General features: G+C 45.4%; 1 protein-coding gene across 2 annotated transcripts in view; it reads left to right on the top strand.

The window, feature by feature from the left end:
- UMODL1 (uromodulin like 1) overlaps positions 1-23,716 on the top strand; it is a 499,986-nt gene that overhangs the window by 280,969 nt on the left and 195,301 nt on the right. The window contains exon 12 of one of the 2 annotated variants that reach the window (XM_069202600.1): positions 10,528-11,034. The exons of the other annotated variant lie outside the window; for it this stretch is intronic. Coding sequence (XP_069058701.1) covers positions 10,528-11,034 — 507 coding nt within the window. The remainder of the gene's footprint in view (positions 1-10,527; positions 11,035-23,716) is intronic. 2 annotated transcript variants of the gene reach the window in all.

The raw sequence follows: 23,716 nt of genomic DNA on the forward strand, positions 1-23,716 counted from the left end.
CTACACTGAAAACTGTGAAGTTTGGTATCAAACTTCTCAGCACAATAAATGCACACTGATGCCATTGTTCATTTTATTGTAACATACACCCCAGAGGGCACCTTAGAGGTGCCCCGTGAAACCTTAACCGACTACCACTGTGGGCTGACTAGTTTTAGCAGCCTGCCACACACCAGACATGTTGCTGGCCACAGGGGGAGAGTGCCTTTGTCACTCTGTGGCTAGTAACAAAGCCTGTACTGGGTGGAGGTGCTTCTCACCTCCCCCTGCAGGAACTGTAACACCTGGTGGTGAGCCTCAAAGGCTCACCCCCTTTGTTACAGCACCCCAGGGCACTCCAGCTAGTGGAGTTGCCCGCCCCCTCTGGCCACGGCCCCACTTTTGGCGGCAAGGCCGGAGGAGATAATAAGAAAAACAAGGAGGAGTCACTGGCCAGTCAGGACAGCCCCTAAGGTGTCCTGAGCTGAGGTGCCTCTGACTTTTAGAAATCCTCCATCTTGCAGATGGAGGATTCCCCGAATAGGGATAGGGATGTGCCCCCCTCCCCTCAGGGAGGAGGCACAAAGAGGGTGTAGCCACCCTCAGGGCTAGTAGCCATTGGCTACTAACCCCTCAGACCTAAACACACCCCTAAATTGAGTATTTAGGGGCTCCCAGAACACAGCAAGATAGATTCCTGCAACCTAAGATGAAGAAGGACTGCTGAGCTGAAAACCTGCAGAGAAGACGGAGACACCAACTGCTTTGGCCCCAGCTCTACCGGCCTGTCTCCCCACTTCTAAAGACACTGCTCCAGCGATGCGTTCCACAGGGTCCAGCGACCTCTGAAGCTTCAGAGGACTACCCTGCATCTAGAAGGACCAAGAACTCCCGAGGACAACGGCTCTGCTCCACAAAGACTGCAACTTTGCAACAAAGAAGCAACTTTGAAACAACACACGTTTCCCGCCGGAAGCGTGAGACTTTGCACTCTGCACCCGACGCCCCTGGCTCGACTTGTGGACAACAAACACCACAGGGAGGACTCCCCGGCGACTACGAGACCGTGAGTAGCCAGAGTTGACCCCCCTGAGCCCTCACAGCGACGTCTGCAGAGGGAATCCCAAGGCTCCCCCTGACTGCGACTGCCTGCTTCAAAGACCCGACGCCTGGTAAAGACACTGCACCCGCAGCCCCCAAGACCTGAAGGATCCGACCTCCAGTGCAGGAGCGACCCCCAGGTGGCCCTCTCCCTTGCCCAGGTGGTGGCTACCCCGAGGAGCGCCCCCTGCCTGCCTGCATCGCTGAAGAGACCCCTTGGTCTCCCATTGGATTACATTGCGAACCCGACGCCTGTTTGCACACTGCACCCGGCCGCCCCTGTGCCGCTGAGGGTGTACTTTTTGTGCTGACCTGTGTCCCCCCCGGGGCCCTACAAAACCCCCCTGGTCTGCCCTCCGAAGATGCGGGTACTTACCTCCTGGCAGACTGGAACCGGGGCACCCACTTCTCCATTGAAGCCTATGCGTTTTGGGCACCACTTTGACCTTTGCACCTGACCGGCTTTGAGCTGCTGGTGTGGTAACTTTGGGGTTGCTCTGAACCCCCAACGGTGGGCTACCTTGTACCCAACTTTGAATCCCGTAGGTGGTTTACTTACCTGCAAAACTAACAAACACTTACCTCCCCCAGGAACTGTTGAAAATTGCAGTGTGTCTAGTTTTAAAATAGCTATTTGCCATTTTTGTGAAAACTGTACATGTTATTTTGCTGATTCAAAGTTCCTAAAGTGAAATACCTTTCATTTGAAGTATTACTTGTAAATCTTGAACCTGTGGTTCTTAAAATAAACTAAGAAAATATATTTTTCTATACAAAAACCTATTGGCCTGGAATTGTCTCTGAGTGCGTGTTCCTCATTTATTGGCTGTATGTGTACAACAAATGCTTAACACTACCCTCTGATAAGCCTACTGCTCGACCACACTACCACAAAATAGAGCATTAGAATTATCTCTTTTTGCCACTATCTTACCTCTAAGGGGAACCCTTGGACCCTGTGCATGCTATTTCTTACTTTTAAATAGTACAAACAGAGCCAACTTCCTACACTAAGGTAACTATAACTCGCGCCTTCGCCATGCAGAGCTAATTACTCCACATGTTATATCGTGGCTGACATATTCTATGTCACCCTTCATATTCTCACTGCATCATTTGCAATAAAATTATTGAAGAGACATCTATGAATGACAAGGGCGTGGGCTATGACTGCTGAATTTCCCTGGTTTTGTGTGAGAAAATTCAGAACCTAACTATAATGTCCCTGTAACCTTTGTTTTTTAAGTTAATTTTTATGTTTTTCTAATTCTATTTCCTAACTATAATGTCCCTGTAACTTTTGTTTTTTCAGTGAATTTAATTCGGCCCTGTGCGGCAGGAGTTGCCCACAGGGCCTGTCTCTCTGGGTGTGAGAATATAGGTGTGAGAGGGTGTCTCTGAGTGTGAGACTGGCTGTGAGACCACCCAACACCGCTCTGTGCATGGCCTTTGGCCAATATGCACCGGGAGTTGCCTCTCTGGGTGTGAGAATAGGTGTGAGCGGGAGTTTCTGGGTGTGAGAGTGGCTGTGAGACTGTTTGTCTGGGTGTGAGAGCGGGCATGAGAGGGTCTATGTGGGTGTGAGAGTGGATGTGAGAGTGTCTGTTTGTGCTCCAATAGATGCAATGCATTCACCTCCATGAAGGATTTCACATTGTTTTTCACTGTAAAATTCCGGAGTAAGTACACTTGCTTTGCCTTCATCAAGCCCAGTAGTTAGAATAATTTGTCCTTTCCAGAAGTGGAGCTATAACTGGGACACCTGCTACATTTATATTTGTAAGTGCTTCCTGTTGAGGTTTTATTGCTGTGAAATGAGCATCGTGGCAGCAAAAGAAGCTCACCTGCTCGATTATCCAACAAGTGTCCACAGTTTTGCCCAAAATGTATCCAACTGGAGCACTTTCTACTGTTTAGCTAGTAAGTGCTACTTCGTTGGGTAAATGTCTATGGTGGGGGTAGAGGGCTGCATGCCCCCCCCCTCCCCCTCAGCTGATTTCAGCCCTGGGAATCTCATCCTCCAGTGCCCACTATAATTCAATGGGGGGCTCGTGGTCCCCCTCCCCCAGCCGATTTCGCCCCCTGGTGCCCCATATCTCAGGGCCCTGCCTTTTATTTGTTTATTTGGGGAGGAGGGGGGCCAAATGGCCCTCCTTCCCTGGCTGATTTTGGCCCCAGGGACCCCATTCTCCAGGGCCTGGCCTTCTGTCCTGGGTGCCCTGCAGGACACCCAGTGTGGATTTGGTGGCCATGAAGGGATCCTGGAGGCTCCTGTGGTCCCAGCCAGCACCCCGCATCCTGCGGGAGCCTGCATTGCTGGCACAGACAGGGAGCTGCTAAACATGCAGCTCCATGTCTGTGAGAGCAATTGTTTCCTCTGTGTTCCTGCCCACGGGCAGGGAAACAGAGGAAACCCCTGCTTCCAGCAAATGAGAGCTGTTTGACAGCTCTCGCTTGCTGGAACCAGAGTGTTTGCTCTGACTTGGCTGGAGCTTTGACAGATCTAGGGGCTTTGGGGGAGGACATCCAGGCCTTCCCCATATCAAATTATAGTTTTGCCCAAGGAGAAAGTGATCCCTGGGGGGCGGGCCCCCCGCTTTTTAGTGCCTGATATCCCCAGGGAGATGGCAGTCCCTAGAGTAAATACAAGCCCCAGGAGGGGGGCCCTGAGCACTTTTTAAAGCCCCCAATGCCTCCAGGACCTGTTCCACCCTGGGGCAAATAAAGAAAAGGGTGGGAGGCCGCCCTTTTTTTTTAAATGTTGAGAAAATCCATACATCCAGATCCGTAGATTTTCCTGGCATTTGAAAACAAAATGCTTTTTAGCCCTGGCAGTGTCCGTAAGGGACCCATGGACCATGGCTAGAGGCTCAGGTTGATCCTACCCTGGCCCACTTTTCTCATTATGGGTTACTGGTCTTGTATTTATATATTTTTTTCCTTTCTTTAACTCTTGTATAGAGAATTAGCTTTTTGTAATACTAACAAAATAATTAACTGCTATCATTCTCGGTGATGACTGTTTTGCAATATGCACTGGCAATCTGAAAAATCACAATTGATTCACTCTCAATAGATTAAGATACAAAACAAGGACAGCCACTGCAGTACAGAAACTGAGAAATAGAAATAGGTGTGCCACAAATAAATTCTTGCTCTCTCTCCTAAACATGAAATCATTCTAAAATCATCTAATCAGCATTCTAATTAAGTAATGAGGATAGTTTGAATGAAGTCTCAGGGAAGTTTGGAAATGTAAGAAGGTGTTAGCATAGTGAAAACTCCAGTAGACGTCTACCATCAAAGGGAATAAGTGTTTAGCATGAAGCTTCACTCTTGCAAGAATAAAAGGAAGCAGTGAAGTCTGTACCTCTAAATGTCTAAGGGAATCTGCCTTATCTTCTAACAGCACATACATTAATTAAAACAAACAGAACCTTCAGTCACAATTGTACCTCTTCCCACCCCACAGGGAACCAATCATGTCTCCTTCCGTGATGTGCATTTGCAACATCAGCTGTATTTCTCATCCCTCAGAACTTGGACAGTTACGGCAACCTTGAGCATCCCCTGTTCCTGATATGCAATGAATAGGAGATTTCAGCTGCTCATTAGATCTTCATGTCTCTTAACAAGATACTCTTCTCAGGCCTTATTACCAGCAAAACGAATACATATAACGATACTCCTTTTCTCTATCTAATGAAACCTTGAAACACACCTGCAAAAGAAAAAACATGCTAACTGAGCCAAATAGATTTCAAAATTAAGGCCTTTAGTTGGGCTAACTTTAACTAAACACTTAACTTGCATTTCTAATATATGGTTATACATGCACACATATAACTTTTAAAATAAATGCAGAACATGAATAAAAAAACGCATGTTACTTCTGCACATACAACTTAAAGTGTAAATATGAAACATGAAAAATGAATACATGTAGTCATTTTCAAATGAACATTAGTGCTTATGTTTATAAAGCCTCAGTCTTCTAATGGCTCATTTCATTATTTTGTTTAAGTGTTCACACACGTTAATGTTATTTAAAGCGCACATTCTAATGTCAAATGTAAATGTGTATTTATGCAAAAATGACGTGTAAAGGATGGAGACTAATTTGCGCTGCTCCACCTTCAGTTGAATTTTCAAGAGACTTTTTATGGTTCATATAAAAGACAGTACTTTCACGTCTTAGTAAAGACCTTTAGCTTATAGTGAAAAAGTAATTCAGAGATTTTTTTATACGGTTTTGTAATGATGTACCTTTGACACTACTGCACACAGCGTGGCTATAGGCTCAAGGTGTGGCCTTTGGCTCACCGTTGCTTACTCAGTATCTACTGCACAAGTCCAGTTACTGCTCTAAGAAAAGATTTTGGTCCTCATTAAGAGTGTGGCAGTCTGAGGACTGTCACACTTGTTGTGACGGTCAGACTGAAGCACTCGGGGGGGTCCAACCTGGGTCATTACAACCCAGGAGGGCAGACCCACCCTAAGGGTGCCGAGACCAATAACGTACCACTGTTCCCGCCGTTCAGCCTGGCAGGAATGGCGTAATACAATGTTCCTTCCAGTCACCACAGCAGTAACCTTGTAATAGGCTTGGGGAACGCCACTGCCATGGTGGTGGTATCCTCCCCGTGAGTTTGGCGGTTGGCTTGATGGACCACCAAACTCTTAATTAGGCCCTTAGTGAAGTGCATTCTGGATTACAGTGCCATTGCTCTCCTTCCTTGATGACATAATTGGTGGCAGTGGTTGTGTGCTGTGTGCTGTGTGCTGTGTGCTTTCACCTGTGAATTTCATCACTTTTGGCCATGAACATCAGGCCCTCACCTTGAACCCCACAGTATGTAGACTTTGATCAGTTCTGACTTCAGGACATTGTCTTTTGACACACTCCGCAATGACACAGCTTTGAGAAACGTTTTCGTACTGTGTAATGGCGAATACAGCCACTGTTTTTGTCAGTGACAAATAGCGGTTGTTGAATGGACCTCACACTGTTCTACTTCTATTCTGAAGCTCAGTGCTCACTAAGGCATCTGCCTACCTCATTTGAGTTTATTTTCTAGTTGACAAATCAGTTCTTGATTGGCTTTCAATCTGTTGTTGGCCCCAATATTCAAAATACACAACTATGATATTGAAGCCCGCCCACCTTCTTGCATAACATATAGTGCAAAGTTACTGAAAGATTTTGGACCAAACCAAAAAATATGCTACCCCTAATAAAGTTATACCTTTTGGTTTCTTTTTATTGCCTTTAGAACTTTTTTCTGTAGCTGAAAGCACAAATGACTTTGTGATATAAAATGCTGTTTTTATCCTTTATAATCTTGGTGTTGCCGTGGCTGATCTTCACAAACATGAACAGTCTGGGCTTAACACAACAAGGGCGTAATTATGAGTTTGGCTTCAGACAGGGTGGCTGCTGACATAGTGGCGACTACCCCGCCGGTCCTATTACGAGTTTCCTGCAGGCGGAAACCGAGGTTTCTGCCCGTCAGCCTAGGGGGAAACTGGTCGCAGCATTGTCTTCAACTCAAATCAAACTGGTGGCAATTCTGTCGTCTGCAGGGTGCACCAGCACCTTCGCAATGTCACAGCAGACAGTGAGCGTTGCAATGGTTCTGGGCAGGGGGGCTCCTGTGGCCATGCTAAGTGCATGGGCAGTGCAGCCCCCCGTGTCCCTCTGCACCTGTTCTCCGCAATCCTTTTCGTGGTTTTAAAACCACCCGCTGTCAACACGTTGGGACCACCGATCCCGGCGAAGGTGATGGAACCCTGCTGGTCTGACTGCTAGGGCCTGAATGTGGTGGTTGGACCGCAACAGCAACAACAGTCCTGACCGACACTGCAAGGCTGGCGGTCTCTAGGACCGCCAGCCTCATGATGAGGCCCCAAGTGTCTATCAAATTTTGATGCAGATTTGTCAATGGCATTACATTTCTTAGTAACTCAAAAATATACTTAAAAAGGATGTTTCAACTTAACTATGACTGGTCACTCAATATGGCTGAATCTGTTACATGACATATTTGGCAACACCACCTTTGCAGTGATGGTATGGTTGAATTGGAAATGTCATTTTTTTGTTTTAATAACATTGTGCCATTTGACAAAAAAGTATGAAAAAAAATTCCTCCCGGAGTTTTATGGAGATCCATTGAGGGAGATAAAAGTAATATGGGAAGTCAAAAGTGTGGTTTTCAATTTGTGAATTCCCATAGGAAAACATATGTCACGGGTACCAGAAACCATTAGATTGATTTTCACATAAACCTGGATAAGGAGAAGGGATCTGGTCCAACTCTTGATCTACTATTGTTTTCGTCAACATCCATGGAGAGGTTTCTGTAAAAAAGCCAAATCAAGTATGAAGTAAAATTATATTTCAAACTGTTACAATCACAATTTAATTAGACAAACTATTTTTCTGCTGCCTTGAAACCTCAATTTTGGCATTAGGGAAAGTTATTTTCTGTAGCAGAGGTAGGAATCATAGAGTGAGAGCAGTCCTAACTTTAGAACTATAAAAAGGTTTCAAAGCTAAATCAGGATTATGAAATCTTCATTTTGAAACAGAATTACAATTTTGGGAATATCGAAGTCCATGGGCTGTGGACTTTTTTTATTTATTCTGTGGGCAAAGGCCAGGCCCTGCCCTTTGAGCAAGCTGTGCATGGCATAGGATCTTGCACAGTATGAATCTTGAGTTCAGGGATTAATCTCAGAGTTTCAATGTGTGTGGTTATTGGTCATGCAGAGTTGGTTCAGTGGATAAGGGGGTTAGGACCTGCTGTGCTGAAAGCCATGTAAAGCAAGATAGAGGTATACTGGGACTGGGCACAGAGTGTAGTCAAAGATTGCATCCTATACCAAGCCCCCACAGCACATGAACAAATGATGTGGCTGGTGGGTCCTGTGGTCAGGGGCAGGAAGTTCCTTTAAAGTAGGGAAAGGCAGAAAAAAGCTACGGCAGGTGCTCCAAAAGGTAATTTTATCTTCTAAGTTCTATGTAAATAAATCAGTTGAACATAGTGAAAAAGGACAGATGTGCACCACACTTGGATGAAGATATGTGACCTACTTGTAGTTGCAATCTTTTTGAAAATATGTTAAAACATTTTGATCATAAAAAACTAGTGGTGACGCAGGGTCAAACATTTAAATACATTTCAAATATGTAATATTGAGATAGCTGTCAATTGAGATTTGATTTTTTGAGAAATGTAGTGGTTGGTGAATGTCTTCAATTCAATGTTTTGCCCCATCTTGAAATTGTGAATTTCATCCAAAGTGACAATTTTGTCTCCTGGGCCATTAAGGGTTTTATTTAACGTTAACGGGGTGTGAAAAGTCTGTCCATAGTAAGAACAATGACTATTTTAGGATATTGAAAAAATCTTGATTTTAACATGAAATCATGATTCTAAAATCATGGTTTTGCCTCACCCAAATTCACTCTTTGCTATGGTAAGGAGTATTTAATTACAAAACCCCAAATATCATTACCTTTAAAGTAATGATGCTGCTTTAAAGTTCGTCTGTAATATTAGATATTTTTACAATATTTCATGGCCATTACATTGAAGGTGAGGAGTTACACTGGGAACATTTCTGTGTCAAAGTGACTGACACCTTCAGGATCAGGCATCATAGTAGGTGACTGGTGGTGTATGCAATGCACATTCATGTTTCTCTTTGCATATATTCACTGTCACAATTACTTCTATAACTGAAAACATTTCGGCTTGCGATGAATAAACCCAACTTTGTTTATCTGCTGAATCTTATTCCTTCCCTCTGAGATGCCATGCTTGACCCTCATTGACTCTCAGCGCATCAAGACAAGTCTAGATAGGCTGCAGTAAGTACAGCATGAGTTCCTTAACATCCTTTATCAATAGGGACATTCTGTTTCTTAAAATTTACATGGCAAAATGACAGAACATGTTAAGGAGGATTATTTCATGACAAGGTGAGAGGGGTAGGGGGTAAGAGGAGGAATACCACCCTGGACATTTCTGAGGAGACCTGGTGTTGCTGCATCCAAAATTACTGAGTGTGGGGATGCCAGGTGTGATTTTCCAGGTTCCAAAATGCCCCCGGTAAATGCATATGGACCAGTCCTACCGACCTCTCCTACAGCACTGGGGAGCATGAAATACTGCTCCTGCAACCCCAGGAACTTGCCCTTCCCACCCCATGATCCCCAAGCAGTGACCCACTGGGGACCTCTTGCTCACTTTCATCACTGGCTACTATTAGGAGGCATAAGTGAACAAAAAAGACCCTGGAATCAGGGAAAAATGTGCAAAAAACAACCTGACATTTCCAGGACTATGGGTTATTTGCCATTATAGGCACTCTACCTCAAAACTGACAGAGTTAGGGTGGGAGATACCAGCTGCAATAATTCAATCCAACTCCAATACCTCTTACTTTAAATCTAGCCAACTTAGAATAAGGGTCTTAGGGCTTCATTATGAGTTTGGCAGTCTGAGGACCACCAAATCCACGGCACGGTGATGGTGGGACTGCCCTCCGCATGCCAGGAGGTCCCAACCACGATATTACGACCCTGGCGGTCTGACTGCCAGGGGACCGCTGCCACCACCAGGATCACAGATCCCGCCGGGTAGGTTGCAGTCGAAGTCGTGTTCAACCACAGGGGTGCTTAAAGTAGCACTGCCGTACTGATCATACCCTCACTTTCTGCCATCCTTGCCATGGAAAGGCTGGCGCAAAGCCAGTTCTGGGGACCAGAGGGGGCCCCTGCACAGCCCACGACCCTGTCCAGCACTCTCAGAATACCCACTGTCTGCTTCATGAGGAGCTGAGGCCAATGCCGCCGTACAGTTTCCACTTGGCTGACCGACAGAACCCTCCGATTTAGAGGTTTCCGCCAGTCAGCCCAGTGGAAACCTTGTAATGGGGCCGGTGAGGAGCCTGCCAACCTTGTGGCAGTCTTCTCCCCATGGGTCTGGCAGTCTGGGTTTCGGACTGGCAGACTCGTAATGAGGACCTTAATCTTTTTGGAATATAACAATTTTCAGTAACACACCTGAACGATTCTTTTTAGTTAGACATGTTGTCATGCATAGGAAAACCAGATCACATTTCATAGAAATTCATCGATCAAGGGCTTAAAATGGATTTTGGTTTGCTATGATGCATTACACAGTGCCTTGGGGTTTCATTAGCTCCCACTCAAGGCTTTTATTTTCAATGTTAAATATTTTAGAAACAAGCACTTTTTACATTGATGTTTCATTTTAGCTCTAGTTATCCTCCTGCCCACCAACAGAACATCATTTTTTGGTTTTGTTTGCAGTATAAATCTTAAGAGGCGTTTGAAAATATTGTTATTGACAAACTAAAACAAACTATACCTTTAGATAAGATATAACGTAATATAATATTCTTCCTTACTCATAGTCTCTACCATGCCAATAACAACTTCTAGACCAACAACAACAGGGAACAGAGAGGTAACACCTGCAAGCAAATCAGCAACTAATCCATTCGGCCCTGCAGAACATCCTACCACCTCAAACACAACCCACGAGAGGACTCAGATGAAAACTGAGATTACCGCAACGCAGGCGAGTAGTAATGCTACCCAGACGTGGGTTGTTCCAACACATCAGCCATCAACAACAAATGTCCTGACAGAACCAAATACATTACCAGTCAATACAACAATTTCTGCATGGATTGGGGCAACAAATCACACAAGTGGTGGAACCTCTGGTGGACACTTTTTGGTCACTACTCTGAACAACAGTAACTCAAGTCTTACAGTTACAGAGGAGAGAACAGTTAACACATCATCTCTTAAAGTGGAACAGAACAACACAATCCCTCCTACAAAAAGAAACAAAAACAGATTTGACGAATATTGGCCTGAAGACAACGGGAGTCCAGATAACTTAACAACACTCAGTAAGTAAAATGCATATACAACCATTCACCTCACAGGGTGTTTTGTATAGTGTATTTTTACTTATGTCTAGCATGCCAACAGTGTGTGTTGTGTGTTCTATCCCCTGAGTGACCTGGCACAGTGCGTATACAAGTGTTCCAAATCATTCTGTCCATATGCATCTCTCAACCTGTCCCATAATACATCAGATTCTTTTAGGTTTTTGGTAAAGGAACATTGTCACAATTGTTTATGTTGTTGTGTCCTGAGATGTATGAGGGAAGACGCCAAATCGTCCCTCTAACACTGAAATCATCTGATGAAATAGGCTGTTTCATGGGCAGTATATAGGACATTTATACGCACCAATGGGTTTACCCAGCAATAAAGAAGAATGTGAAAGAGAAATGCAATATTGTTTAGATGTTTTTTGAAGAAACGTCAGTGCCATAGGACACTACAGGGAAATATATCGTTACCCAGAGATTGCACTAAATACTTAAATCCAGCTCTCTCGTGACATAGGGCCTCATTCTGAGATTGGCGGGCGGCGGGCGCCGCCCGCCAAGCGGGAACCGCCACTTGGCCGCTCCACGGTCAAAAGACCGCGGAGGCCATTCTGGCTTTCCCGCTGGGCCGGCGGGCGCCCGCCAAAGGAGCGCCCACCGGCCCAGCGGGAAAGGCCCTGCAACAATGAAGCCGGCTCCGAAAGGAGCCGGCGGAGTTGCAGGGGTGCGACGGGTGCAGTTGCACCCGTCACGATTTTCACTGTCTGCTATGCAGACAGTGAAAATCTTTATGGGGCCCTGTTAGGGGGCCCCACGACACCCGTTCCTGCCATCCAGTTCCTGGCGGTAAAAACCGCCAGGAACAGGATGGTGGGAAGGGGGTCGGAATCTCCATGGCGGCGCTGCTTGCAGCGCCGCCATGGAGATTCGTCCAAGCAGGGGAAATCCGGCGGGAAACCGCCGGATTCCCTTTTCTGACCGCGGCTTTAACGCCGCGCCAGAATGGGCATTGAAGCACCGCCAGCCTGTTGGCGGTGCTTCCGTAGCCCCCGGCCCTGGCGGTCTTGGACCGCCAGGGTCGGAATGACCCCCATAGTGTGCTCGACGGTCCTTTGCACCCTGGAGGCTGCAGTCTCCATTTTGTCTCCCTAAGCCCTTTGTACTTTTCTACTGTGAGTCTTCTACAGATTAACCCACTCGCCACAGCAGGGTGTGTCCATGTGTGTGTGTGTACGCATGCCTGATCTTGCAAGACTGTGAGACCCCCTGGGATTTATTGCTATTTATTCTGTGTAGGTGAAGCGGTCCTGCACTGTTGTGTCTGGCACTGACAGTGTCTATGTTATCATATGTGATAGGCCTTGGTAGACGATTCTCTATTCTCTAATGCCATCTGTTATTGCAAGCACTCAGACTTGGAAAACAGTAGTATTCCATATTATACGAAAGCAGATTAGTATTATTGGTGAAATTTTTAATGTGATACACATATTTTGGCTGTTGTTTGCTTTCCATAGTGACACAATTTGAGTAGGTTTTTTTGCACACTGGTATTTAGCAGCCATGTCATTCGGAAGCAGATTTCTAAGGAAAACCTTGGGGGCCTGCCCTTATGTTTTTTTACAAATTAAGCCCTGGGTGTATTGTACTGTTACAGAATGTAGTAATAAAAACAAGAAAACTTCAAAAAAACAAGCATTTTCAATGCAACGGGGCTCGCATTTGCTCGAGTTGGAGCTATTTGCGTTGTAAACTCCTAACCTAACTTTTCATGCCACACAAATTAAAAGAAAAAAAACACAGCGCGATCGTGCTATGTAAAATGCAGCGTGATCGCGCTGAAATTGAAAATGAAAAAATGGAGCGCGACCGCGCTATGTAAACCCCAGCGAGATCGCACTGTGGGGAAAATAAACAGATAAAGTAGTCCAGAAACCAGGCTCAAAACATTGAGCCTCGTATGTTTCTAGTAGTTTACCGATGCTGTGTAGGCGGGCTAAACACCGGAAAAGGCATGACGTATGCATGCCTTTCACAAATGAAAGCAAGCAGATTTTAAAGAGCAAGCCCAATAACCAATGAAAGAGACTGACGTGACCTGGGTGTGGTTTTGTGGCGAGATGTCACTGAAAAACGTCACTAGGTCTATTGATGCATGGATTGTGTGTGACACCTGTTTCTAGGCCCACTGATGCTTACAATGTTCAGAATGCCTGCTCGTTACGGGTCCATTGATGTGTGCACTGTCTGCAATCACTGACTTGTCTCTTCAGGTCTGTTGATGCATACTCTGTGTGTGGCCACTGACAACCCTTGCAAGGTCTGTTCATAAATGGATTGTGTAGGACCATCGCTGTCTGTTACAATGTCCATTGTTGCATTCAGTCACGGGGTAGGGCCAACAATGTCTGTTACACAGTAGCGTAACATAGGTCCCGCAGAACACGTGGTGCGGGGGGAGGAGGAGGAGCAAGCTTCAGAGAGACCCCTCAGCGCATTACCCTGGTCTGAGAGCTCTTGACTGAGTCTGGAGGAGGGGGGCTCTCTCTGTACCTTGCAAGGGGGACCCTAAACTTTGGTATGCAACTGCTTCGGCTAGGTTCATTCATGCAAGTACTGTGTGGGGACACTGATGCCAGTTAGCAGGCCCACTGATGCATGAATTATTGAATTAGTTTCGGTAATTGCAGCATCGAGCATTGTTGCCCTTAACACAAACAATACACACCAAAAATAAGTCACAGCTAAGATTATTGACTTTGCCCATGTTCGTTACTGGATGTTTCAGCTCACAGTCATGTTGTTATTTTTTAAGGGTCGAGATTGCGAGTGTGTGTGCTAGCGCATGTTGTGTTCAGTAAAGGGCTTGGAGCCTGCCTGTCGCTCACCATTTGTTTGTTTGTGTGGCTCTCTTCTTTACAGCCTTGCTAGCGCATGCGTCTCGCATACAAGACACTGTTGTGTTCAGTAAAGGGCTTGGAGCCTGCCTGTTGCTCACCTTTTGTTGGTTTGCGTGGCTCTCTTCTTTACAGCCTCGTGATTCGTCAAGGCAGGTCTGACATAATTTTCCTCTGTGGAGCAAGGATCAAGCACTAATTGATTTCAACTCAATTAGTGCCTTTCCTGATCGACCTACCATTTTGTTCTAACTTCCAGTGCCCGGAAAACAGAAGGCTTCTGACTGGCAAAAACGTGCCCAGCAGGACAAACAAAATTGCTAAATTTTATTTTTTGAAGATAACTTTTTAACATTTTTTTACGTTGTCTTTTCTCAGTTTCCACTCATGTTTTTTGCTTTTGCTCATGTGCACTGTTGTCAAAAGATGACAATTAACTTGTTACGGGACCCATTTGATTGCAAATGCTTGTTTTTTAAAGGGTGTACCTTTTAAATATGGTTTGCTTTTATGTACAATCACTAGATTGTGCAAGTTACGATTCCTTTACCAAGGGCTTACTTGGCTATACAGGGCATACAGCAAATCTTTAATAGGCAGGAGACAGAAGCCTGTATTCAAGGCTGGCTGAGCTAAGACTAAACGAAGCAGCACAGGAGCACATACGTAATTTGCTGCTGGGGGAAATTATGCTCCAGTGTACTGTGCCAGTCCCTGACGTATTGCAATATTTCACGAGTTTTGCATCAGAGCTGCCTATAAAATCAATGGCACCTCTGTCAATTAGCCCCTTGTCCTGAGAGTGACTGAAAGCCAACAGCACTATGCACGCTGTATCTTGTGGTTTCACGGCTTGCTTTACAAGAAATGGCCTACAGTTCTCAGCATGCTGAGTGCTAGTTACTGAATGAATGTTCTCCTCATGACATGGTGTTAGAAAAACACGTTTTAAAACAAATATACCTTATTTTGCAAAGAAACATGTCCCGGGGTTGACCCATGTACTCCTTTAGACGGTCATGGTTCAGTCCAAGCACCCCCTTTGCTCAATATGGAGTGGGCATTAAATCACTTTCAGGGCTGTTGTAAGCCTCCCATTAGCTGTGCCTCGGTGAATTCCATTGGATGTTGACCGTTTCGACCTATCGGCAGACATAAAACTCCACGCTCACTGAAGAGGACTACAGAGTGATCTGCCATTCTTTGAAGGTTTGTAAGAATGCCAAGACATTATTATAATGTAGCATTAATGTGAATACTTACTGTTGGGGTCTCTAGTTGGTAGAGGTATACACCCTTTTCCAAGTAGGGGCCACAATCCTAGTCAGGGTAAGTTAACCACAATCCAAATTATCCTGTGCCCACCCTCTGGTAGCTTGGCATTGAGCAGTCAGGCTTAACTTAGAAGGCAATGTGTAAAGTATTTGTGCAATAAACCATGCAATAACACAGTGAAAACACCACAAAAATACACCACGCTGTTTTAGAAAAATATAAGATATTTATCTGATTAAATGAAGGTCAAAACGATCGAGTCAATAAGCATACGTTGAGATATCACTTTTGCAAGTTTAAAAAGAGTCTTAAATCTTAGAAATCAACAGTTGTCTCTTGTTTTCACAAAGTACCTGGTTTCTGTCAAAGTTAACATGCACGGAGACCACAGAGAAGGAGATGCGTGAAAAAAAAGTGTGCGTTGGGTTTTCTGAAGTGGCACATATGATGCATTGTTTCTTTCCAGGCTGCAAGGGGTTTTGCACTGATTTGCGGCGCGCAATCTTGGTTCCTCACTGTGATGTGGGGAACTTTGGATGTGCAGGGACGACGTGGAGAACAGTCCTGAGCATGCTGGAAGAAGTCACAGGCGTTGCGTCGATCCAGTAGGCGATGCGCTGAATTTTCTGTTGCACGGATGGCACTGCATCGATTCTTCACTCAGGAAGTCAGGCTGTGTTGTTACGGCTCAGCTGTGCATCGATCCGGTAGGGTGGTGTGTCGAATTTCCGGTCACAACGCAAGTGCTGCATCGATCTTCGCTCGGGAAGTCAAGCTGCGCCGTTCCGGTTCGGCTGTGCAGCGATTTTCTCATCACAGGGCAACTGTGCATTGTTTCCGGGAGGCTGTGCCTCGATTTTCGGTACACAAGGAGTTTCCTTGAAGAGAATTCTTTTTGGCCCTGAGACTTCAGAAAACAGGAGGCAAGCTCAATCCAAGCCCTTGGAGAGCACTTCTCAGCAAAGTTGAAGGCCAGCAGGGCAACAGCAAGGCAGCATTCCTTCACAACAAAGCAGTCCAGGTGAGTCCTTTGGGCAGTCAGGCAGTTCCTCTTGACAGGTTGCAGGAGGTCCAGAAGTGTCTGAATTGGTGGGGTCAGGGACACAGTTTATATAACCCAAAATGCCTTTGAAGTGGAGGAGACATCAAAGAATGCACAAGGTCCCCTTTCAGCACAGGTCTATCTGCCAGGGTCCCAGTAGGGATTTTGGCAGTCCATTGTGTGAGGGCAGACCACTAGCCTTTGAAATATAAGTGTCAGGCCTCTCCACCCTCCCAGCCCAGGAACACCTATTCAGTATGCAGATGAGTGCAGGTGTGACTGAGTATCCTGTGTTTGTGGTTGTCTCAGTGAAATGCACAAGGGAGCTGTCTACCAGCCCAGACGTGGATTGGAGACAGACTGTAAGGCACAGATGGATTTTAAGTGCAGAGAAATGCTCACTTTCTAAAAGTGGCATTTCTAAGATAGTAATATAACATCCAACCTCACCAATAAGCAGGATTTTGTATTACCATTCTGGCCATACTAAATATGACCTGGTTACCCCTTTCTGATCAGAATCTACCACTCAAACAGTATATGAGGGTAGCACTAATGTTAGCCTACGAAAGACGCAAACCATACAGTAGTGGAAAACTAATGTAGGAGTTTTCCACTACCACGATATATAAAACACACATGTACATGTCCTGCCTTTTACCTACATAGCACCCTGCCCTATGGGTTATCTAGGGCCTACCTTAGGGGTGACTTATAAGTAGAAAAAAGAGAGTTTAAGGCTTGGCATGTAATTGTACATGCCAAGTTGAAGTGGCAGTGAGACTTCACACCCACAGGTCTTGCAATGGCAGGCCTGAGACATGGTTAAGGGGCTACCTATGTGGGTGGCACAACCAGTGCTGCAGGCCCACTAGTAGCATTTTATTTACAGGCCCTAGGCACCTGTAGTGTACGTACACCTGTAGTGTACTAGGGACTTACAAATAAATTAAATATGTCAATTGGGTATGAGCCAATGTCACCATGTTTGTAGGGAGAGAGCATATGCACTTTAGCACTGGTTAGCAGTGTGAGTCTGTAGCCGGTTGTCGTTCAACCCGGCTCAGGACGCCTCAGATTGGCGCTGCCCGCGCGGCGTCCAGGAAGACGAAGACGGCGTGCCCCGTAGCCTTGGCAACGACGAGGCCGGCACCTTCCCCGAGAACCCGGATATCAGGGTTCCCTCGGACACAAAAAGAGAGGATCGACTACACACGGCCGTCGAGAAGGACGCGGAGGAGCCAGGAAGTGCGGAGAGCGGCAGACGAAGAAGGCGGACGACGACTGAAGGACCGGGAACCACGGGGTTCCCAAAGAAGCAACCGATCCAGGCAGAAAGGGAAGGACCGGATCTGGTAAACTATATGACCCTGACTTACCTGCAATTTAGTTCCTTTTCCGGTGCATCTGGGAGTACGGCAGAACATCTTCGCCGGTCAAGAGGGAAGCTGGGAAGAAAAAAAAGGAGAGACACTTTATGGGACAAAAGACACCACCCCTACACTGTTGACAAAATCAAAGACTATAACATAGTATAAATAATTTACCACTCTCACCCACTCGAGTCTCAGAGTCCTTATTATCACCTGGCCCACTGTTATAGAGTCCTAAAGCCAGCAAAAATGAGGTCACAACAAGAAGAGGAGGAAGGCAAAAAGTTTGAGGGTGACCCTGCAGAGAGGCCATTTCCAACAATTACAGAGTGAAGGGAAGGGCTTGTGCCTTGCCAAGTATGCTGTGATGTGGTGCTAACCTCCTCAGACTACGAGGACTCATTAAGACACGAGCGTTTGATGCAAATTTGAACTTTGTGTTTCACCAGGCTTACTAAATGTCTTTGCAAAGCGTGCTAATACTTAATCTGTACTGTAGGGCTATAGAAACCAATAAACAAATCACAATATAGTGGTACAGTTGGGTTGCTTTAGATGTTCACAGTCATCAGTATCTAAGGACGTACAACCACATCAGCACAAACATCAACATAAATCATGTAGTGCCTCTAGGTGCACTTTAAGAGAGTATCACTCAGGAAGCTTCACTCAAGGGTGTCTACTCGTGCACACTACCATAAAGCATCCATTTTGATAATCTACGTTTCATAAAGCATCCTAAGAGTAGAACTACGAATGACAGATGTAGCTTCTGTAGCTGGGCTAGAGCATGCCTACTCATAGACTATGGTTATCACTGCAAACACATCCATCCGGTGGCAGGTTTAACACAAATTTGCATTGTACAATATTCCGCCATATTCCTCTAAATCCCTTCAAATGGGCTTTATTAAAAATACCTGTGAGTTCACACTTCACAGATCCCTGCTATCAGGAAGTAAACACCCAGCTCTTGTTACAGATCTCACTAATTAAAAAAAAACAATTTAACCACATATTTAATGTAGCGCTAAATTCCCTATTTACAGTTTGTTTGGACACCACCAACAATTAAGCAAATCTATCCAGCTTTTTAGGGGTTTTGGCATGAAAAAGAATCAAGGAACCCCTCACTCTGATACTCAGGTTCCAAACCTTCTCTTTCATGCTGGACTGGGATACTCCTAAAATAAATGTATTCTAATCCTTTCCTCTGGGTTGTCGATGTTACTGTGCAAAGCACTTGAATGTGCCAGAGTTCTCGCTTTAGGCTGACCCTCTATCTCAAGTGCAGTGATGAGCTGGCTGTGCCCGGGCTAGTGGGATTTTCTGCCTTCTAGACCCCCTTTTGCCAATGGATTTGTACATGAGGTTGACAGGAGAGTGAATTTTAGCCATTGTGAAGTCTGAGATTCTTCGAGAAAGACCAGAAGTTGAAGAGAGGCAGACACTGGGTCAACATGCCACCTACCTCAGGGATGGCACAGGCTACGCCTTCCTTCAGGGTGTAAAGAGATGCAGCGCTCCAAGAGTGAACTGGCACTGAAGGACCCTTCAACTCTATCTTCACATAATAAGTTATCAGTGAAAGACTGTTGTGAATATTCATGTTTTAAGAGCTAGCCTAAAATGCTTTTCCTCCCTCAATGCTCGCGGGTGTGGAGGAAGGGCATTCCACACCTGCACAGCAAGACAGGGTAAAAGATGAACCAACTCACTTTTTTGTGTGTAACTCTTGGTAATAGGGCTACTTCGGCCTTGAAGGAGCCGAGAGTTCCTACTGGGTGATAGTGCGTAATTCTTGAGGAAAGATAGCAAGGGCTCGTCCAATATAAAGCTCTGTGGGAGAGAATTAATGTTTTAAACTGAATTCTCTCCTTAGCAGTGAATGCCAACTGGTGGCCATTCCACTTGTCAGAAGGCTGACATTTATTATTGCCTGGTGGCAGAAGGTCAGCAGGGGAGGTGGAAAGAAGCTGGCGAAATAACTTTCCTTTAAGATCTTGGCTGACCCAGCTCCGTAGATTACCACTTGGCCATTACACTGCAAGGCAATAATGTCACACGCACACCAGTGTTGGGCTCAGCCACACGGTTTAAATAAAAGGGATGTGGACCGCTCGTGGCCTCTCCCACATCAGACATCTTGTGTGTGCATGTTCACTTGTCGACTCTGATTGTACCCTAGTGTCGCCGCCTACACTGTTCCTCTTCCAACATCCTCCATCCTTGGCCTCTTTCTACAAATTGGGTGCTGCTTTGCAGGATCACTGCCTTCTTCCGCTTGTCTTCCTTATTATGGGCCGGTGGTGATGAGAAAGACATTCCTGCTCTCACTATCTGTTTAAAGTTGCAACAAACTGCTGGTGCTGAAAAATTCCTGGGAGGAGGGACTGCACAGAATTTTGGGATTTGGAGGCAGGAAATCTAATTCTGTGAAAACGAAGGGCAGATGCCCCTTCATTTTCCAGAATTGTTCACTGCCTTGCACTCTAGTTCAATTTAAGAAGACACCATTGTGTTTTCAATAGTTTGAATATCATGAAAGAGTCCCGGCTAAACACATAGCATGCAATGGATGAGACTTGCGTAGAGCTTGGGATGGAGGAGGGAAGTGGGGTGACTAAAATTCCCATACTCAAAGGGTGTGGCTTTAAAGGTTTAATGAGCGAGAGGCTTGGCGTAGCTTGGCAGGGATGGGACCTTAGGGGTCAATGAGTGTTGCATAAAGACAGCCTTTTTGACAGATACCTCTCATGTCTGGAGGTCTTCTAGGCACCGAGCTTCTTTCAGCACATCTGGGATGTCCAATGACAGCTGCTGCTGAGTCTCCCATTATTCAATGTGCATGGTGAATGTGACTAGGTAATGCTTTCATCATGTTTTCACCATTCCACGATGGGAAGTCTTGAACTGTAAGAGAAGTTTCATCTTGACTCAGTTAGAATATATACTTTGACCATCCTAACCTACAAGCCCTCATTTCCCTATCCCAAGACAATTTGTTCTAGAGACACTGTTGCACCACAATTTCTATATGAAAATCCTGTCTTTGACTAAGAAAAAATAATGTGCTGTATTTTCTAAATACTTGAAATAACCAATTAGTTTGAACACATATAAAATTGGGTTAATGGTTGAGGTGGTAAAACCCTAGTCAAGCACCAGCCACAATCTCTGTCAGGGTGAAACACAAGCAAACCTCAAATTAACCTGTGCTGAACCCTGTGGTAGCTTGGCACAAAAGTAGTCAGGCTTAACTTAGAGGCAATGTGTAAAGTGTATATGCAGCACTTTAAACAGTAATAAAATGACAACTGTTAGACCTGACAGCTCATGATGGTTTTCCTCTAACCTTTTTGCCTGCCTCCCTCCATTGTTCTGACCTTGTGTTTGCTGGCTTTAGGACAGTGTGCACTTTACCACTGCTGATCAGTGCTTACATGATTGTGCTCTCTCCCCTAAACACTGTAATATTGGCTCCTACCCAATTGGCATATTTAATAAAGTGCACTACATGTGCCCAGGGCCTGTAAATGCTACACGTGTGCCTGCAGCACTGATTGTGCCACCTACATACGTAGCCCCTTAGCCATGTCTCAGGCCTGCCATTGCAGGGCCTTTGTGTGCAGTTTACTTCCACTCCGGCTTGGTATTTAAAACCCCTTGCCAAACCTTAAAACTCCCCATTTATAACATATGTCTCCACTAAGGTAGGCCCTAGGTAGCCCATAGGGCAGAGTGTATATAACTAAAAAGTAGGACATGTACTATTAAGATTTACATGTCCTGGTAGCGAAAAACTCCCAGTTATTTTTCACTACTGTGAGGCCTACCTCTCTCACAGATTAACATTGGGAATTCCTTGATACACTTTTGAGTTGTAATTCCTGATTGAGGATGAGTGGCTGTGTTATGTTTCATATCTTTGGAATGGTAATGATACATCCTGTTTACTGGTAAAGTTGGATTTACCATTATTATTTTAGAAATGCCACTTTTAGAAGGTAGGTATTCCTCTGCTCTTCCAGCTCTGTGTGCCTGTAGCCTGTCTCTAATACACGTCTGGGGTGGGTGACAGCTATACTTTGTGCATTCCTTTTAGACAGCCACAAACACGGGAAGATTAGGTGTGTCTCAGTACTCATCTGTATTCTGATGGATCTCCCTGGGCAAGAAGGGGCGGAGAAGATGACACACCTGAGTAGGCAGTGTCTGTCCCCACACAAAGGACTCATTACCCCCTACTGATAGTCTGAAGCCATGGCTGGGAAGAAAGAGCCTCTGTGCACTTCAAAGACCCTTCTTTGAAATCTCCCCCACATCAAAGGAATAACTGGGTATACGTACAGGGTCTTCAACTCCACCAAACCAGACACCTCTGGACCTACAAGTGGACTCTGTCAGAAGAACTGCTGTGCTGCAATAAGGGCTGTTACTCTGCTGGACTGTTGACCTGGAAGAACTGATTTTCTGCTGTACTGCCCTGATGCTCTATGACCCTGACCTTGCACCACAAATGATCTCCAAAGACTTGTTGGCTTGGCCTGTGTTGCTTGAGAATCAGGGATATTGAAGGATGCTCATGTGCCTAGTTCACTGGATGTGGCCCAGATAATTGCATCATGGAAATCGATGCATCTCCTGTCTGTGTGTAGCATAACCGGTGCATCGACAAGGCTGCAGGAGTAGAATCAACGCATAACTCTCGGAACCTACGCTTTGCCTTGAGAGCCAGACGTATTGGACCCACGCTTTGCTGCCATCTATGGAGATTGGCGCATCCCTCGCATTCTTAAAGAAACCCGGCACATGGCACTTCGGAGCCAATGCCTCATGGTTTCAGCACTTGTTTTTGGAATGACGCATCGCCACCACTGCGTGGGATAGACGGCGCATCCCTGCGAGGACCCGATTGACGCATCTCACTACGCGTGTCGCTGTTGTGACCAGGAAAGGTACTTTGTTCCCTATGGCATGCATATCCAGTGCAGCATAAAGTAACTCTTAAAAGCAATATTTGCTTCTAAGCACTATTTTGCTTTTATTCATTAACAATTCATATCTCAACTTCTACGCATTGGATTTTTGTTGTTCTAGTCTTATTTTATTTATAAAATCATAACCTATTTTTCTAAACAGGTGTGGAGTCTTTTTGTGGCTCTTTTACTGTGTTACTGTATGAGTTATTCCACAAATATTTTACCCATTGTCTTCTAAATTAAGCCTGCCTGCTCTGTGCCAAGCTACGTGAGGGTGAGCACAGGATAATTTTGAAAGATAATTTACGTTGTGTTGTGACTTACCTTGACTAGGATTATGGTCCCTACTTGGACAGGGTACACACCTCTGTCAACTAGAGACCAATTTCTAACAACACAACACAAGAAAAATCCCATACCAATTCCCAATAATTGTGTAAAATGTAATAAATTATTTGAGACCAAAACAACAAAAATACAATCAGTAGAACCGGAGATGTGCAGTTTCAAAGTTGTAAGTGAAAGTGAAAATAGTGCCTAGAAACCCAAAGCGCTATCTGTAGTTATCTGGTCATGCCAGATTGGGACAAATGACAAGTTGAGTCTGACCGCGATGGAGCTTGTGCCGGATACAAAGACCAAGTTAGGCCAGCTGAAGAAAGTACCTTAAATACTGGTTGCTGAGTATCGTGAGATCCCACTTTGAGGATGCGTCATGCAGCAGCGTTTCCGAGGAAGCTGCCAGGGCTGCAATGCGGACTCCTGTGTCATCTTCGAGGATGCCATGAACGAGGAGCTTGCAATGAAAAAGGACTGCTTTGAAGATGCTTTGCACAGCGGCGGCTCTGAAGAAAATCGAGGGCTGCTGTGCAATGACCTGCATTGTTGTTGAGGTTCCAGTTGATGAGGGACTTGGGATGCGAAGGTGTGCATTAAGGATGCATTGCGCAATGGCAGTTCTGATGAAACTATCGGATATGAATCGATGTTCTGTGTCTGAGAGGCGTCGTGCAGCAAGTGAGAGGATGTGTGTTGTGCTGCATCACAGGATCACGGGGGCTGGCAGAGCACCTTCATGACCACTTTCAATACTTCATGTATAGGGTGGCACCTTGTGAGCAGTAG

Source organism: Pleurodeles waltl, chromosome 8 (assembly GCF_031143425.1).
Source record: "Pleurodeles waltl isolate 20211129_DDA chromosome 8, aPleWal1.hap1.20221129, whole genome shotgun sequence".
Lineage (NCBI taxonomy): Eukaryota > Metazoa > Chordata > Amphibia > Caudata > Salamandridae > Pleurodeles > Pleurodeles waltl.